The 17,062-nt window shown below is 36.6% G+C and overlaps 1 protein-coding gene across 15 annotated transcripts in view; it reads left to right on the forward strand.

Moving 5' to 3' along the window:
* SBNO1 (strawberry notch homolog 1) overlaps positions 1–17,062 on the forward strand; it is a 42,110-nt gene that overhangs the window by 11,322 nt on the left and 13,726 nt on the right. For 8 of the 15 annotated variants that reach the window (XM_027820856.3, XM_027820852.3, XM_037878883.2 and 5 more), the window contains 16 exons: positions 753–1,062; positions 2,916–3,016; positions 4,580–4,676; positions 7,048–7,208; positions 7,388–7,521; positions 7,676–7,766; positions 10,251–10,412; positions 11,137–11,272; positions 11,352–11,457; positions 12,862–13,015; positions 14,186–14,368; positions 14,638–14,735; positions 14,897–15,048; positions 15,456–15,653; positions 16,015–16,185; positions 16,297–16,466. In XM_027820856.3, the coding sequence (XP_027676657.1) occupies positions 753–1,062; positions 2,916–3,016; positions 4,580–4,676; positions 7,048–7,208; positions 7,388–7,521; positions 7,676–7,766; positions 10,251–10,412; positions 11,137–11,272; positions 11,352–11,457; positions 12,862–13,015; positions 14,186–14,368; positions 14,638–14,735; positions 14,897–15,048; positions 15,456–15,653; positions 16,015–16,185; positions 16,297–16,466 (2,424 nt within the window). The remainder of the gene's footprint in view (positions 1–752; positions 1,063–2,915; positions 3,017–4,579; positions 4,677–7,047; positions 7,209–7,387; positions 7,522–7,675; positions 7,767–10,250; positions 10,413–11,136; positions 11,273–11,351; positions 11,458–12,861; positions 13,016–14,185; positions 14,369–14,637; positions 14,736–14,896; positions 15,049–15,455; positions 15,654–16,014; positions 16,186–16,296; positions 16,467–17,062) is intronic. The other 7 variants (XM_027820853.3, XM_037878882.2, XM_043529168.1 and 4 more) reach the window with 1 other exon arrangement.

Here is a 17,062-nt window from a genome sequence, read left to right on the forward strand (position 1 = left end):
TGTCTTAGATCAAGCCAGATTTAAAGGGAAAAATTGTTTAAGGAAGAGCCCAGTTTCATTTCTTATTTAGAATAAGGATGCCATTAAACCTGATGCTTTTAGGTACCATATATTATCCTAAATTGGGAGACTGAGAATTCTGGATGTATTATGCGGAATATCAGTTAACATAGAAGTTATGAACAAGATAATCTTTATCTTTCTAAAGATAACATAAAGTAGAAGTAGATCAATATCTTGAGGGTAGGGTTAACAAAGAATCTCCACAGAAAAAGGAGTTCTAAAATAGATATTAGTTTATTTATAAACTAATGGTAAAACCATGTTGTGCAGCGTGTAAGATTTCTTTACAACCCAAGCTTCTCCACACAGCGGATGTACTTTGTGTCTGGATGGTGAAATCCTTTTTTCTTACCTGTTCTTTCCTCTTCTCTTTGGGAAAAAATCCTGTGAATCTGGATCCTCCCATGAAGCAACATTCATGCATTTTGGAAGAAGCTTCTTTCTCAGGCTTCCACATCCTGAGATAAAATGGCATTCTATCATCAGTTGGTTGTGCTATGGAAAGATAATATTGACAGTCCACCAACTTAAGAACAAAAAAACCCCTCACGCTGTTTAAATTGATACCTCCTGTCCTCTATCTGAAAGGCATATAACAGAAGTTTTCCTTTCCGAGTATTGTCACTTTTGAGAATCATCATGATATTTCCAAAACAGGAAAATCTCACATTTTTGTTTTTCTTTTCTAGCAGCCACCATCAACCACAACCTTTGTGCTGAATCAAATAAATCAGCTTCCAACTTTGGGGACTACAATAGTAATGACAAAAACCACACCTGTGACAACTACTAGGCAGACCATCACTGTAGCAAAAATCATTCAAACCAGCACAACTACTCGACCATCGGTTGCAGCACCAGCAGTACGCAATGCCTTGACCACTACACCTTCAAAGGACCAGGTCCAGCTGAAAGATCTACTCAAAAACAATAGTCTTAATGAACTAATGAAATTGAAGCCACCTCCGAACATTGCCCAGCCAGTTGCAACAGCAGCTAGTAAGTGGTTCTTTCCCCTTCATCATGTGCATTTTGTTTCAGAAATGTGATACTGAAATAATCTAATAAAGAGATCTTGGTGGTGATCTTTTTGGCTCTCCGTGGAGTAAGAGAATAGAATACACAGTAACATTAAAATTGAGCCTAGAAAACCTGACATATGTTTGACTCCATACTTTATTTTTGTAATGTTGAGAAGTTGGAAGTGGCACAAAATGACTGAATTTTTAAAAACTCAAGAACCCTTTGATATGTCCTTTTAAGAATTGAGACAAACTGAAGATAAATTTTTAAATAGGAAGCTGGTAAATGACTGACATCAGTAATGTTTTGTATATAGCAATTTGTTAATCTTGTTGAAGTTGCATTATTTGAACCTTACGCCATTGTCTAATCTCGTGTGTGTGTATGCGCGCGCACACGCGCGCCAGGGGAGTACTGTCCTTAAATGATAGTCACAACCCTTTCTCTCTCCTTCCGAAAAAGACTTTTAGAGCAAGCTAGTATTTTTGACTTCTAGCCATGTTTCTCTAAAGCATCCATTGGGGAGGGAATACACAGAAATCTGTGCACTTAAAAAAACAAAAAACAAAACAAAACAAAAAACCCTCTTTTGTGTTGTAATGTTAAAATCTATTGTGGGTGGTGGCTAATCTTTTTATAGACAATTTAGTGCTTCTCCAATACTCCATATTTAGGAGTATTGGAGAAGCACTAAATTGAACGGGCAGTGTGTACAAAGGGCAGGGACTTAATTAACGCGAGCTTATGACCCGCACTTACTGGGAATTCCTCGTTCATGGGGAATAATTGCAATCCCCGATCCCCATCACGAATGGGGTTCAACAGGTTACCCGCACCTGTCGGCGTAGGGTAGACACACGCTGAGCCAGCCAGTGTAGCGCGCGTGCAGCCCCGGACATCTAAGGGCATCACAGAACTAAAATGAACGTATAATTCAGCTGTCCTATGAAAGGGAAGGTTTTTTTTTAAAACAGCCCAGGGTCTACAGAAAGCAGACTCTTTTTTTCTCTTCCCTGATGACATCTTTGCAGAAACGCGTAATAGAACTTGGAAGAATGAAGCTTTACAACAGAGCATTTAAATGCTGTCTTACAAAAAGCTAAAAATTGTATATTATATAGTATTTTTATTTAACTCTTCTTACAAAAGTAACCTCTGCAAGTCTTACATTTAACTTATACTTTTGCTTTCACATACTGGAAGCTTGAAAGATAGCTCCTTCACTAAAACATTCACTGTATCCATCCTTGTATAAATATTTGTCTTAGATCTGTACTGTGACTCTCATCACCATTAAATTCTAAAGGGAGGAAAGTGAACAAATGTCTTGTTGTCCATTTGTAGCATTTAAAACAATTCAGTCCAACATGTTAACTTTCTTGCAGAAATAATTGTAGTGTCTCCAAAGGTGGTAAACACCACCAAACCAGGTAAGATCACTTCTCTCGATAAAACTGGGTTTGTGGTTTCCTATTAAACTGCCTTAGCTCTCACTATTAAATGGCCTATATAGGGATTTGGTGAAGGTGTCTTCTCTTTAAGTTACATTTAATAGACTCACGCATCTCTCTCAGATACGATGGTACTGGTTAAACTAAAGATTTAAGTACATGTGGCTCCCTCAGAAGGAGGCAACAGGACTAATTTCAGGCACATTCAGAGTTCTATAGATAAATATATTTGGCTATTGTTCTTGAGGAAGTCAGTGTACTATCAAAGATTTCAGATCTTCATTTCCAGCTACCTTGACTGTGTGACGTGTAAATCAATACAACAGAGAAAATGTAAGGAAAATTATTAATTTCTGTAAAATGTAATTTTTCTTGTAGCTGATTTAAGCAATGGTGCTGTAAAGAAGGAGGCGTCTACAAAAGAAGTAACAAGAATATGGGTAAATGATGTAAAAATGAGAAGTTATTCACCTACTATGGTGAGTAGTAAGAATGAATGGATATAGTTTCTTAAATGAGTTTTATATATAAATGGTCCCAACTGTCTTTATCTGGTTTCAGCAGTTGCTCCTGGAAGTTTCCTAGGTTTCCATAACCACTTAGCACATCTGATTCTGAAGGAGAATTTTCCCTGGCTGCAGTAGTTGTGGAGTGGTTGGTCCAAGCAGACCATATCTCCAGAGCAGTTTCCATGTGAGCTAGGGTGGGAGTCATATGAAGGTCAGGCATCTTTCACAAGAACCCACGGTGCATGCTGATGGGTAATCCTACCTGACCGAAGCTGATGTGCAGCTCCCTTACTCTGCTTTTGGAAACTTCCTCTGTATAAATTTCCCTTCCATGCAGCCAGATACACTGCTCTCCACAGTTTGGGGCTTTTAATGTTTCTGCAGCAAATTGGACCAGCCTTGGGTTGTATGACCATAAGACTGTTTCTTCTCCCGTTGATATGCTGGGTGTTTAGTGAATAACTAGCACTGATACCATTGAAACATGCGCTTAAATCGTACTTCAATGAGAACTAAATTCAAATGAGTCTAGTGTGTGATCTCCAGTATGGCACCTGGAAGCTGTCTAGATCTTTAATATTAAAAGAGCTATCTGATGCTGAAGGGTTTTGTCTTCAGGGATGGAGGATGTTTCTTTTCTGCTTTTTAAAAAAAAAAAATAAAATACTTCAGGCATCTGTTGTATAGTAGCCTGGGCCGCGGGATGATAATGGGCTATTGTCATCTCTTTGTGAGTAATATCGGGTACCACAGTGGTGGGTGCATTACATATGCATACTGTCCAATACTTCGAAGTCATTTGAATCTTTAACCAATGGAAATCTGCAACAGATTTCACAGAAATATTTACTTGAAGGTCTTTTCCTTTCTAAGTTACTTTACAGGTGTATATGTTGAGATACACTCTCAAATGCACATCTGTGAACCTACATTTAATCCGTGGCACGCTGACTGACTGCAGTAAAATAGAATCGTACTCCTTTTTAGCACCCCTTTATCTAAATATGAGTTATGTCCTCTGTGTGTCCCTGGTTATGTAGACTTATGCCCTGAAGTTTTGAATTCATGGCAAGGCAAACAAATAGCTTCCCATTGGTTCTCATTACATTTGGATAATTGAAGTTCAATTAAAATTTATACCAACTGGTGTATAAAGTCAGCTTTAAAAACTTTATAAAACAGTTGGTCCACTGGCTTAGTTGCAGTGCTCACGCTGCTTTGCAGATTTTAATTTTTTTGGCTCACATTTCCTATGCTAGTATCATTTAACTCACTTTCCAGTGATACTGGCATCCAGTGGAATGCCACTGTCTGTGAAGGGAGTCCCTACAAAAAGAATATGGCTGTTGAAGCCTTCTGGAATCTTGTAATTGATGTTCCTATTGCTCTCTGGTTCAGGTAATGCACTATTATGAAAACACTACTAATGTCAATGTCTGTATTCTAGCTTCCACTCTATGTTCCTGTACACTTCTAGGATGTTGAGCATCAGCAATGTATTATTTGACTAATGCAGATATATTTGTATTGTAGAAAGTGCCAGTAATAAAAGAGGAAGAGGAACCTGAGGAGGAGGATGAAGAAGAAATGGGTCATGCAGAGACATATGCAGAGTATATGCCAATAAAATGTATGACTCTCTGGCTGCATCCAAAAACTGAAGCTTTTTAAATGGTTTAGTGCCCAAATTCCTAACAGAATATGTAGAGAGAGAATAGTAATGCTTTATAATGCATCAAAATCAAATAACTAAAAGGGGACCAGATTTTGCTCTTTGTGGAGAAAATTGCCTTCTCTTGCAACGGTCAACTTTTGAAAGAGGCTAAGATATTTGAACTTGGCCTTGGACAGGTCTGATACTTTTTTGGTTTAACTTTCTGTCAATAGTTCATGAACAATGGTAAGTTTTCACAATAACATAGTTGGTAAGCCAAAACTTTGGTTTGCCCATGGTCTTTAGAATTGTGTCCATCTATGCACATAATTTTAAAATAAACAGTTGTTCCTCACTGCTCAGGACTGAACTGTTGTCTTATTGGCCAAGTACAGCATTTCAGTAACTTGATTACTGAGCAGTCACTATCCTCGATCTAAGCATGGCTGGGGAAGTGTTTACGTGTATGTAATTTAAGTGCATGGTCAAATTTGGCCCTAAATTTTATTTTTTTTAGCAGCTGTTATAGAACCAAAGATTAGTAAAAGTATTTCCACAGTTTTTCTTATTTCAGAAATAAATTGTCTTTAAAACAAATGAACATTACTCTGCAGACGTATACTTAAACTTTGCAGCACTAAGAATATGGAAGTAACTGACTTAATTGATTTGTTTCACTGTCCAATCTGACATGTAAATAGAACATAAATAATGACATTAAATTGCTAAAAATTTAACTTTTAATAGCCCATGGTGTTCCTAACAGGTTTAAAAAAAATTACAGCATGATTTTAAGCAGTGTTTGAATCCCTTGGTTCATACTGTATACGAATATAGATCTGTTGAGGGCAAACCCCCACTAAAATGTTCATACTTTTAAGGGCAAAAGTTACCAATAAGATTGTCTCTGTAGAACTCCAAGATACACAAGCAATAGAATTTCACCACATGTTGTAACTTTAAAACTGATAGTTCTTTTCCATATGCGTCCAAAAAATGTTTTGCTTTCCACTGTCACTTCATCCTGGTTGCCTTTATTTTTCCACAGCAGGATGTGGCACCAATTTCCTCCCCTGGTCTTACCAAAAAAGTAAACCTTATCCTTTTCAGCAGCACTGTAGTAACCCACTGCTCCTAAGACTTCTCCTTTTATTCTTGCTTTCACTGCTGCTTTCAGTTGAAGAGTTCGCTCATTGGAATAAAAAGATTTAAGAGCTACACCCATTATGGTCAGTGTGTTGGAAAGACATATGACACTTTTTCTGAGCAGTTAATGTAAAATTGCACTCCTAAGTGTATTACCTTACTGAAACGTATGTAACAGATTCTGTGGGAACCCAAGGAACGTAAGATTGTAAATCTTTATTCATCTTTTATTACAGCTCAACATGAGTGAAATACAGGAGTTTAGTTTAAGCAATTCAACATGTCACAGAACAGAAACTGGTTTTCAAATGCCCGTAAGCTCCCATATTGATGACATTGCTGTAGTCTCAACTGCTATTTGTAACCAAATGGTACAATACTTTTGAGAACATTAAGTCTATTTAAGTGACCTGCAAAGCTTTTTGGATTTTTTCTAAGAGCCCTCATATGACAGCATGTGTTTAAGTTCTCGTAACATTTTAAAAATTCTTTTTCGATCTTGTATTCCTTGGAGTGTGTGTCTTGGAAGTGCCTTTTCTCTCAGTTCATGTAACTTCATTTTTATGTGGATTAGTGACATCACAAACCCAGTGGAACTGTGTGCTAATCACTGACTAATCTGAGCTGCTCCTAGTCAGACTCTTCTCTTCCCACACTCTGTGCTATAAGATAGTTTGACCACGTACACAATCTAGCAATGTGTAAATAAAGACTCGTTGAGGAAAGCTATTTATATGTTCTTGATATGAAAACGGCAGTGATGTCGTCAGAGAGCAGAGCTTAAGTCCTTCAGGGGACTTTTCTGTGAGGGAAGGCAGAACTCAGAGCCAGTAGTTTTAACTTAAAAGGGAGATTTTGAGAAAGCAGAAGTGGATCTTCATGGACCATGAGTCTTACAAGCTGAAAGTGAACAAACTCAAAAGCTTCGCAGGTCACCTTTAAATTACTTTCATTATATGAAATTGTGGATTAATGCATTCCTTTTTCTTAAAGGGACACCATTTTATATATTAAGAGCAGAAGCTGGATTCAAAAGAGCATAGGAATTTAGAGTTGTCCTGCATTTAACCTTAATTGTGAATCAAAAACACCTAGTCTTGGAAATTGTTATGGGGTTTTATCCACTTCTGAAATAACTAATGTAACGAGTGAAACTGTTCTGAATTATGTTTAGAACTACTGGTTTTTTTCCCCAAACTAGTAAAAATTGGTCTACGTCATCCTGATCCAGTAGTAGAAACAAGTTCGTTATCCAGTGTAACCCCTCCTGAAGTATGGTATCAGACATCAATATCTGAAGAAAGTATTGATAATGGTTGGCTGTCGGCATTGCAACTTGAAGCAATTACTTATGCAGCTCAGGTATGTTGCACTATAGTATTTTTTAAATACTTTATTTTCAGAATAGAAAGGTCCACTGAAGGACTAAATATTGCCTTTCAGGATCAGCTTGTGAAAGGGGGGAGGGGATAGTGTGGACTTGTCTGTTCCTGCCGGAATCTATAAATGATGCACTTTTGAAAACTTGTTTTCTTTCACAGCAACATGAAACATTCCTGCCTAATGGAGACAGAGCTGGATTCTTGATAGGTGATGGTGCTGGTGTAGGAAAAGGAAGGACCATAGCTGGAATAATCTATGAAAATTATCTGTTGGGTAGAAAAAGAGCTGTATGGTAAGTTAACTATTTGTGATGATAAACTTTGTAGTTATTACAGTATTTAAAGTTAGTGTAAGCTTTTTTGGACAAAAGTCTTGGATTGTTGCTCTTTTGGTCTTTTGCTGCAATAATTTTACAGATTATATGCTTTTTTTTGTTTTGTATCCAGGTTTAGTGTGTCAAATGATCTGAAATATGATGCTGAAAGAGACTTGAGGGACATTGGAGCAAAAAATATTTTGGTTCATTCATTAAACAAGGTGTGGAAACTTTTTACTATGTACAATTGAGGCAAACCTTTAGGTACGCTTGTGTGATGACATACATGTTACTGTTTAAAATTAATACCATTCTTAAGTTTTATGTTGAAACAAACAGGATTAATGGTGACCAGATACTCAACACAATTAATATTAACAATAAGGGGAAAGGAATGCAAGCCAAATACCTATCTTTAAAAGGGGGAACAGAGGACCTAGGGAATTATAGACCGGTCAGTCTAACTTAAATATCTGGAAAGATACTGGAACAAATGATTAAACAATCAGTTTGTAAGGACTTGGAGGATAATGTGGTTATAAGAAGTAGCCAGCATGGATTTGTCCAGAACAGATCATGCAAAACCAACCTAATTTCCTTCTTTTTTTTGACAGGTTTACAAGCTTAGTGGATAGGAGGGAAACAATAGAAGTGATATAGCTTGATGTTAGTAAGGTTTTTGACACAGTCATAACATGTCTCTCTCATAAGGAAACTGGGGAAATGTGGTCTAGATAAAATTACTATAAGGTGGGTGCACAACAGATGGAAAGACCGTACTCATAGTAATTGTCAGTGTTTTGCTGTCAAACTGAGAGGATGTATCGAGTGGGGTGTCTCAGATCAGCCTCAGGTCTGGTACTGTAGTACTTTTATTAGTGACTTAGATAATGGAGTAGAGAGTATATGTATATAGTTTGCAGATGACTCCAAACTGGGAGGCGTTACAAGCATTTTGGAGGACGAGATTAGAATTCAAAAGAAGCTTGACAAATTTGAGAATTGGTCTGAATTCAACAAGATTAAAGTCAATAAATATCAGTGCAAAGTACTTCACTTAGGAAGCAAAAATCAAATGCACAACTACAAAATGGGGGAGTCGCTGGCTGTGGTAGAACTGCTGAAAAGGATTTGGGGGTTGAAGTGGATCACAAATTGAATGAATCAGCAATGTGACTTAACGGCAAAAAAGGCTAATATTCTGGGGAGTATTAACAGGAGTGTCGTAAGACACATGAGGTAATTGTCCCACTCTACTTGGCACTGGTGAGGCCACAGCTGGAGAGCAGTGTGCAATGCTGGGTGCCACATTTTAAGGAAGATGTGGACAAGCTGGAGAGAGTCCAGAGGAGAACAACAAAAATGTTTTAGAAAACCTGACCTATAGGAAAGGTTAAAAGAACTGGGCATGTTTTAATCTTGAGAGAAGATGACTGAGGGGGGACTTTGCTAAAAATCTCCAAATATGCTAAGGTCTGTTATAAAGATAGTGAACAATTGTTCACCATGTCCACAGAAGCTAGGATGAGAAGTAATGGGCTTAATCTGCAGCAAGGGAGATTTTGGTTAGATATTAGGAAAACCTTTCTAACTTTCTAAGAGTAGTTAAACTCTGGAATAGGCTTCCAAGAGAGGTTGTGGAATCCTCAACATTGGAGGCTTTTTAAAAACAGGGATGGTCTAGGTTTACTTGGTCCTGCCTCAGCACAGGGGGCTGGAGTTGATGACTTCTTGAGGTCCCTTCCAGCCCTACATTTTTTTTATAATTCCAAGTGACATGTAGATGTTTTTGTTCAGTTAGGCTCTAAACCTGCAAATAATTACCCATATACACCTAACTTCTAGTCAGAAGTTAAGGCCACTATTTATGCTTGAAATCCTTTTAGAGCTGGGCAGGGAATATTGCTTCCATTTTTTTTTTTTTTTTTTGAGTTTGGCATTTTTACTGCTTATTTTTCTTTTTAATGATAAATGGATAGCTAAAGCCGATGCCTTACTATGTAAGAGCTAAATGCTGTTACTGGTCATATTCACTATCTGACTAAAAATGATTTTGCTTCCTCTTTTTAAAGTCTGTCAGACCAATGACTAGGAAACAGATGAGTAAATCATTGCTTTTTAGAATGTTAAGACAATTCACTTAGTAGCCACTGTAAATAAATTTGATCTCTTGGCTAAATGCTGTATTCAACTTTAAAAAAAAAAAAAAAGAAAAGGTCTGAGCACCTGTTGACTCATGATGACACATCTTGGCTTTACACTCAGGGAAACCCCTAAATTGGGGGCCTAAACTGTAAAATCTGAAGCCATGGAAGATTATACCTTCCAGGATGCACTTACGAGAGCACCACCATACTATCCTCTTAACCATGTTCCCAGCTGCAAATTGGGACCTAATCCTATAAATTGAAATCACTGGTGACTTCACTGTTACGTAAGGAATGCCAAATCCGTGCTTCAATCAATGTCACTCTTTAAGCATTCACTAGATGCATCCGATGAAGTGAGCTGTAGCTCACGAAAGCTTATGCTCAAATAAATTGGTTAGTCTCTAAGGTGCCACAAGTACTCCTTTTCTTTTTGTGAATACAGACTAACATGGCTGCTACTCTGAAACTTGAGTTGTGAGGTATCTCTTCTTGACTAAGATGCAGACAGACCAATTTTTGTAACTTACTAAAATGTAACTTTCTCTTTTTTTGCAGTTCAAATATGGAAAAATTTCTTCCAAACATAATGGGAGTGTAAAGAAAGGTGTAATTTTTGCCACATACTCTTCTCTTATTGGTGAAAGTCAATCTGGTGGTAAATACAAAACCAGGTTAAAGCAGCTTCTCCACTGGTGTGGCGATGACTTTGATGGAGTTGTATCCTTTCATTTCTTAGTCTGCAACAGAAATAATTGAACCATAATATAAAACACACATCTTTTGTTGGAAGGCAACCTTGTACATTTTATTTACAGTTATTTTAGGAAGGATGTTTTTCATTAATTTGAAACTATACAATTTGTCAGCCACCACAGACGTTTTCTAAATGCTTTATTCAAAACATATAGCACACTGTACATGTGACCAACTAGCAGCCTGATTCTGGTCCTATGTTGGTGTAAATCGGGGATTGACTTCAATAGTTAATGAAGTTACATTGATGTAGACCAGAATGAGATCAGAATCAAGGCTTTGGTCTTTAAATAGGCAGGTTGAGCCTGGAATATGGTCATCAGAAACCTTACCTCTTGGTTAAATTGTACATAATTTCTTTCCAGTTCTTATGGTTTTTTCCTGTAAAATCTTTGGGGAAAATGCATAGTACTTCAAGAAAATTCATTCAAAAATACATGAAAACATTATACTAAGTGTATATTTGAATCATTTAAAATTGAATGTCTTGACATTGCTTTTAAAAAAAAAAAGTCAAATTGTTTCTGACTGAAGTCTGTGTAGAACATTTACTAATTAAAACTGATAGCTAATGAAAGTATAGAGTTCACTGCAAAAATCAATTAAAAAAAAAAAACCCTCTCCATTCTAAGTGCCCTGTACTATATTGACTGTAGGATGGCATAATTATTCCTTAATTAATGTTCAGATAGTATTTGATGAATGTCACAAAGCTAAGAATCTGTGTCCTGTTGGTTCTTCAAAACCAACAAAGACAGGCTTAGCTGTATTGGAGCTTCAGAATAAACTTCCGAAGGCTAGAGTTGTTTATGCTAGTGCCACAGGTAAGTATTACTTAATACAGATGTTTAGAGAAAACTGACTTTTTATTGGCATTGGTACAGTGTGTGCTATTCCTTTCAGGTGCATCTGAGCCGCGAAATATGGCATACATGAACCGTCTGGGAATATGGGGTGAAGGAACCCCATTTAGGGAATTCAGTGACTTTATTCAGGCTGTTGAAAGAAGGTAATGTAATGCGTTAAAGAATTATAGCAAGAACAGCTATAGCTGTGGCTGCATTATGGTTTCCAATTTTCCATTTCAGCCCTGTTTTCAGTCACTTATAGTTCTCCTGAAATTCTTTCAGGCTTGTTCTGTGTCTAAAAGTGAACCTTTCTTAACTTTTTTAGCAAAAAATGAAGTAAATGGAGCTTGGGTAGGGATATACTTAGTTTAAAAATAAAAGCTAATTAACTTTCTAAAACCTACAATTGAAAAAGGTTGAGGTACAGTGGTTTTAAATTAGAGAAGTGCAATTGGGTGTTGTGGTGAAATGTTATTGATTTAATTGATCCTCATGAAACGTACATAATGCACATACCCAGTACGCTTCATACAGGATAGATTTAGCTACAAAGTAAAAAGTGTAGTGAAGGGGCAAGCTGATTCTGGAGGTCTGGTGCACGGTGTGTAAGGTCAGCAGAAGTCCTGCTTCTCGGGGCTTTCTGGTGGTCCTTAGCCGGTTAATTCCAGATTATGGAATTTATACTGTTCCTCATTTAATGAAAACCAGAATACCTTTTAAAGAAAATGGGCACGTCATTCCCCAGAACTTTCAAATAATAAAAAAAAAATCTGGGAAGTGCCATACAAAACAGTGCAAATGTAACATTCTCTAACCATTTAATTCCCATTCACGTGGTTATAGTATTTGAAAAATACATTTCGTACATTTTTTCTAAATCTTAGATCCTCTTTGTGTATCATCTTGTATTGTGTATAACAGACTGTTCTCTATAGGGACTATACTAGTACAAATATACTATGTATTAAGTATGCAACAAAAGTGAAACTAAATATATATAGGCCTAAATTTTCAGCTAAATTAACTTCATAGTTGACTGCCTTAGCCCCCGCCTGCACCTAAAGCTGTGCTGATGGTTGAAAATAATTTAGAATACCTGGCTGCTTAAGAGCCAAATTTGGCTCTTATGCCAGTATAAATCAGAGTAACTGAATGAACAGAAAATGCACTCATTTAATACACTCTTGAGAAATGTGTATTAAAAAAATCTGTGAGATAACTGTAACTTTGGCATGGAATTAGTGTAAGCATAAAAATGGGGAAAAAATTACAGGATGGCTACCCATGTATGTGTTAGGTCATTCGAAAGGTAGGCTGTGTGAGAATTATCTACACGATCGTGTTACAGGGCATATTCAAAAGAAGGCAGAGTTATGGTTGTGCGTGCAACCTGATCTCTAATATTTTCCGATTTGTGTTTAATTATACAACTCTAATGCTCACGCACATTGGTTGTATGGAATGCATATTCGTTTATTATTTTTCATAGTGTACTTTTTAATATGCCATTTACTTCTAAACCACTTAATACTTTGTATTTTTGTTTTGTTTTTTGTTTTATTCAGAGGTGTGGGTGCCATGGAAATAGTTGCCATGGATATGAAACTGAGAGGAATGTATATAGCAAGACAGTTAAGCTTTTCAGGTGTGACCTTCAAAATTGAAGAAGTTCTGCTTTCACAGAACTACATTAAAATGTATAATAAATCTGTGAAACTGGTAAGAATTTATTCAGTTTTTAAATCTTCATGACGGTTTGAACTGGTAGAAGCTGAGAACTTAATGGGTGGAGATCATTTGCTGTCAGGCTAGGCATAGTGTCCTAATTATACAACATAGGCTGCTGTTATAGGAAAAGAGTTAAATCCATTAGCTTTGCTTTAGTACGAAGGTTCCATTACATATGGCTTTTCTTTGGAGAAGGGAGTTGCTCTTACTCTGGAATAGAAAAGTCTAAAAGAATTTACTTCAGAGACATTTTTAAATGAGTCATTACAAAATCACAACGGGGTTCAAGATTTATATTCCATTACTTATTCCCAGTCTTGTGCATAACAAGTCTGAATGATTTATCACTATAAAATTCAGACTACTTAATCTTCAGAAGGAATTCTCATATAAAATTGTGTAAACTTCTAATGAAAATTTAGTTCAAATGGAGTTGAATTGTAATAAAAATACACAAAATAACTCTTAATTTTAATGAGCCATCTTTACAAACAAGGGAAGTTGCAGTTAGTTTCTATAATTCACTTAACTCTTGGCTATTTTAAAGGTCTTTTCTGGTTACTTGGCTTATATACACTAATACAATTTTTCTACATAGAAAAACAGTAGAAATTAGTACCTTATATTGGATAACTGGATGGAACAAATAGTGTACATAATTGTATGTGTAAAAAACCAAGATCTATGTTGAGATATTGTTGTTTTATTTAAATTTGCAATGAAGGCATGTTTAATGCTTTCTGAGGTCTATCTTCAAGTTTGATTTCTGAAGTACTTATCTTGAGCCAACCTTCTTGGTAAGTTTTCAAAACTTCACAGCATTAATTCTGCTGCACAAAACTATCCTGATGATAACAGCCACTTTTCATAGTTTGTCCCTAGTTTCTGGCAGGCAGGCAGTTATTTATGTTTTGAGAACAAACAGTGTCTCTCTAGCTCACTCACATGAAATATTTTGCTATATACTTATTTGGTGTTGGATCTTCTGTCAGGGGACCATTTGTTGTTGTATACTCTTGTCCACCATTGCTTTTCAATTCTAATAAGTTTGTAAAAGACTGCACATGTTTCTTTCTTTGTCTGTTACCTTCCACTGTCATTAGTTACATATCTGTCTACTTTGCAAGGTGTGATTTGTAAAATTTTTGATTTCTTCTTCAGTGGGTGAATGCCAGAGAGAAATTTCAACAAGCAGCTGATCTTATTGATGCAGAGCAACGCATGAAAAAGTCTATGTGGGGTCAGTTTTGGTCAGCCCACCAGAGATTTTTCAAGTACCTCTGCATAGCATCCAAAGTCAAAAGGGTGGTACAGCTAGCTAGAGAAGAAATCAAGAATGGGAAAGTAAGTTGTTTAAGTCTGGTAGGAGTTCAGAATGTTTTGGAAACCTCTCTAAGTGTAGTACCATCCAAATTACTTGTTCAAATGGCTTTGTTTCTAGTACTAATGTGTTTTGAAGGTGTGTGATGACATGCTTTTCAGCTTTCTGAGGTTCTTCTTGATTGTGCATCCCTGTTTGTCTAACTTACGAGAAGTAAAAATGTTTTTTTTAATCAGAATCTCAGGGCTTTGTGTTAATTGTATTTGTGGTTCCCTCCCTCGCCCCCCCACAGTGTGTTGTTATTGGACTACAGTCTACAGGAGAAGCAAGAACATTAGAAGCCTTAGAGGAGGGTGGTGGAGAATTGAATGACTTTGTTTCCACAGCAAAGTAAGTCTTCCTTTTTTGCTACCGTATCAGTGTGTTTGAGTGAATTTTAGTGCCAAAGAATGGGGAAAAACTGAAGTCACTATATAACCATTTTTTTCCTTAACAGATGAAAATTTGGCAGAGGAACATTCATTCTTAATTTTGTTTTTTCTTAAACACAGAGGAGTATTGCAGTCTCTTATTGAGAAGCACTTCCCAGCTCCTGACAGGAAGAAGCTTTTTAGTTTGCTGGGAATAGATTTGACTGCTCAAAGTAATAACAATTCACCTAGGGACAGTCCTTGCAAGGAGAACAAAATAAAGAAACGGAAAGGTAAAGTGTAAGCTGCTATTTTTATGTATTTGCTATACTATTGAGGTAATGGCAGCACTTAAGAGAATTGCACAGAATAAGATCCTTTGTAGAATAATCTTTTTGTGGGTGGCAAATGGAAACGATTGGGACAGCTAATGGAATCTGGTTATTGGAGGACCAAATCTTGCACCTTCTATCTGTTTGATAGTATAGATATGCAGGAAAGTTGCAACCTTTGTGACTCACCAAAAAACTTAAAGATCGAAAATGTTAAATTCATGTGCTTTCAGTTACGATTCACTGAAAAGCCCCATTTCAGTACTAAGGCTCTGTTTTTTTCCTAGTCACTGCAGAGGTCTGAAAACAGATTGTGAAAAATAGACTACAGATCTCTAAATTAATGTTCTTATTTTGGGGGAAAATAGGTGAGGAAATAACTAGAGAAACCAAGAAAGCTCGTAAAATAAGTGGCCTAGCTGGGAGCAGTTCCGATGAGAGTGAAAGCGACTCTGATGCCTCAGACAATGAAGAAAGTGACAATGAGAGCTCTAAATTTTTGAGTTCTGGAGATGATGATGACTTCAACCCATTCAGAGATGAATCTAGTGAGGACGATGAAGATGGTAAGATAATGTGGATACTCTTCCTTAAGTATTTAGCTGTATTTCTGAATATTACATGTCAAATATAAATTTATTTAACACTTCAGTGTGAGACAAAATAGAGGGCATTTGTTATAAATGTATAATTTGAAGTAGGTCCTGAAATTAAATGGTTCTAAAATTGTCATTTTATGCTTAGTGGTTTACCTATGATAGCTGTACTTGACCATATCTTTTAAAAGCATTTTTTAAACTGCTTTTTTGACCTAGAATTTAACTAACTGGAAGATATGTAGAATTTGTGATTGTCCTTAGGAAAGTTAATTTTTTTGAAAATGGGGAAGTGTCTTGACTAGTTACTTAATATTTTCTTTAACTTCAGACCCCTGGCTAATTAGAAAAGACCATAAGAAAAATAAAGACAAGAAAAAGAAGAAAAGTATAGACCCAGATTCCATTCAGAGTGCCTTATTAGCTTCTGGTCTTGGATCAAAACGACCTAGCAGTTTTTCTTCTGTTGCTGTTACCACTGCTTCTAGTACCAATACATCAGGTATGAATGAGTTTTGGAATTCTTTGGAGTCTCTCTACTTTTTCCCAACAATTGCAAAGCATTTAAAAAAGCGTAATTTCTTAAGGAATTGTTTTTGTCTTTAAATTTCAGCTAACAGTAATACTAACAGCAGCTTTGTAACAAGTCAAGATGCTGTTGAAAGAGCCCAGCAGATGAAAAAAGAATTGCTTGATAAACTGGAAAAACTAGCTGAAGACCTTCCTCCTAATACTTTGGATGAACTTATAGATGAACTAGGTGGTCCTGAGAATGTGGCTGAGGTGGGTCCAGTGTGACTATTGCAAGTGAAGAATTTTTTGTTTCCCTCCATTTCGCTCAATATTTACATGTATTTTAGAAATCTGGTTGTGGTATTACTAGTTTTCAAGATATGTAGTGATGTGAGCTGCATATTAGAGGTTTAAGCTGATAAGTAAGTCCATTAGTCTTGCAGGTCCTTATAACTCCAAATGCTATAGAACGAAATGTAAAGACTGATGAAGAGAAGGGATCTGAATGGATAAGGACTGGGAAAAACTGTCTGATTTGATTTTTCTGTTTTTCTCATTGGGTGAGAAATGCTGGCTTCTGTCTGTCTTTGTACTGTTTCTTAATTTCCTGACTAGTTAGCTAAAGCTGATATACTGTGTCTAGCAATGTATGACTGTGCCATTCTCCTTTTAACTCCAGGTTTCTCTCCCGAAGTCCAGGCAGGGAAGACCCAGAGTGGAGCTGAGGACCAGGGAGGGCATGTGTGTAAAGCTTCACATAAGGGGCAACACTTTTACCCACCAGCACTAAGAACATTTCTCCTGTAGGCTATCTGTCTGTCCAGCAGAAACATTCTTTGTTCCCTTAGTTCAGAAGAGACCCTGTT

Source organism: Chelonia mydas, chromosome 15, assembly GCF_015237465.2.
Source record: "Chelonia mydas isolate rCheMyd1 chromosome 15, rCheMyd1.pri.v2, whole genome shotgun sequence".
NCBI classification, from domain to species: Eukaryota; Metazoa; Chordata; order Testudines; family Cheloniidae; genus Chelonia; species Chelonia mydas.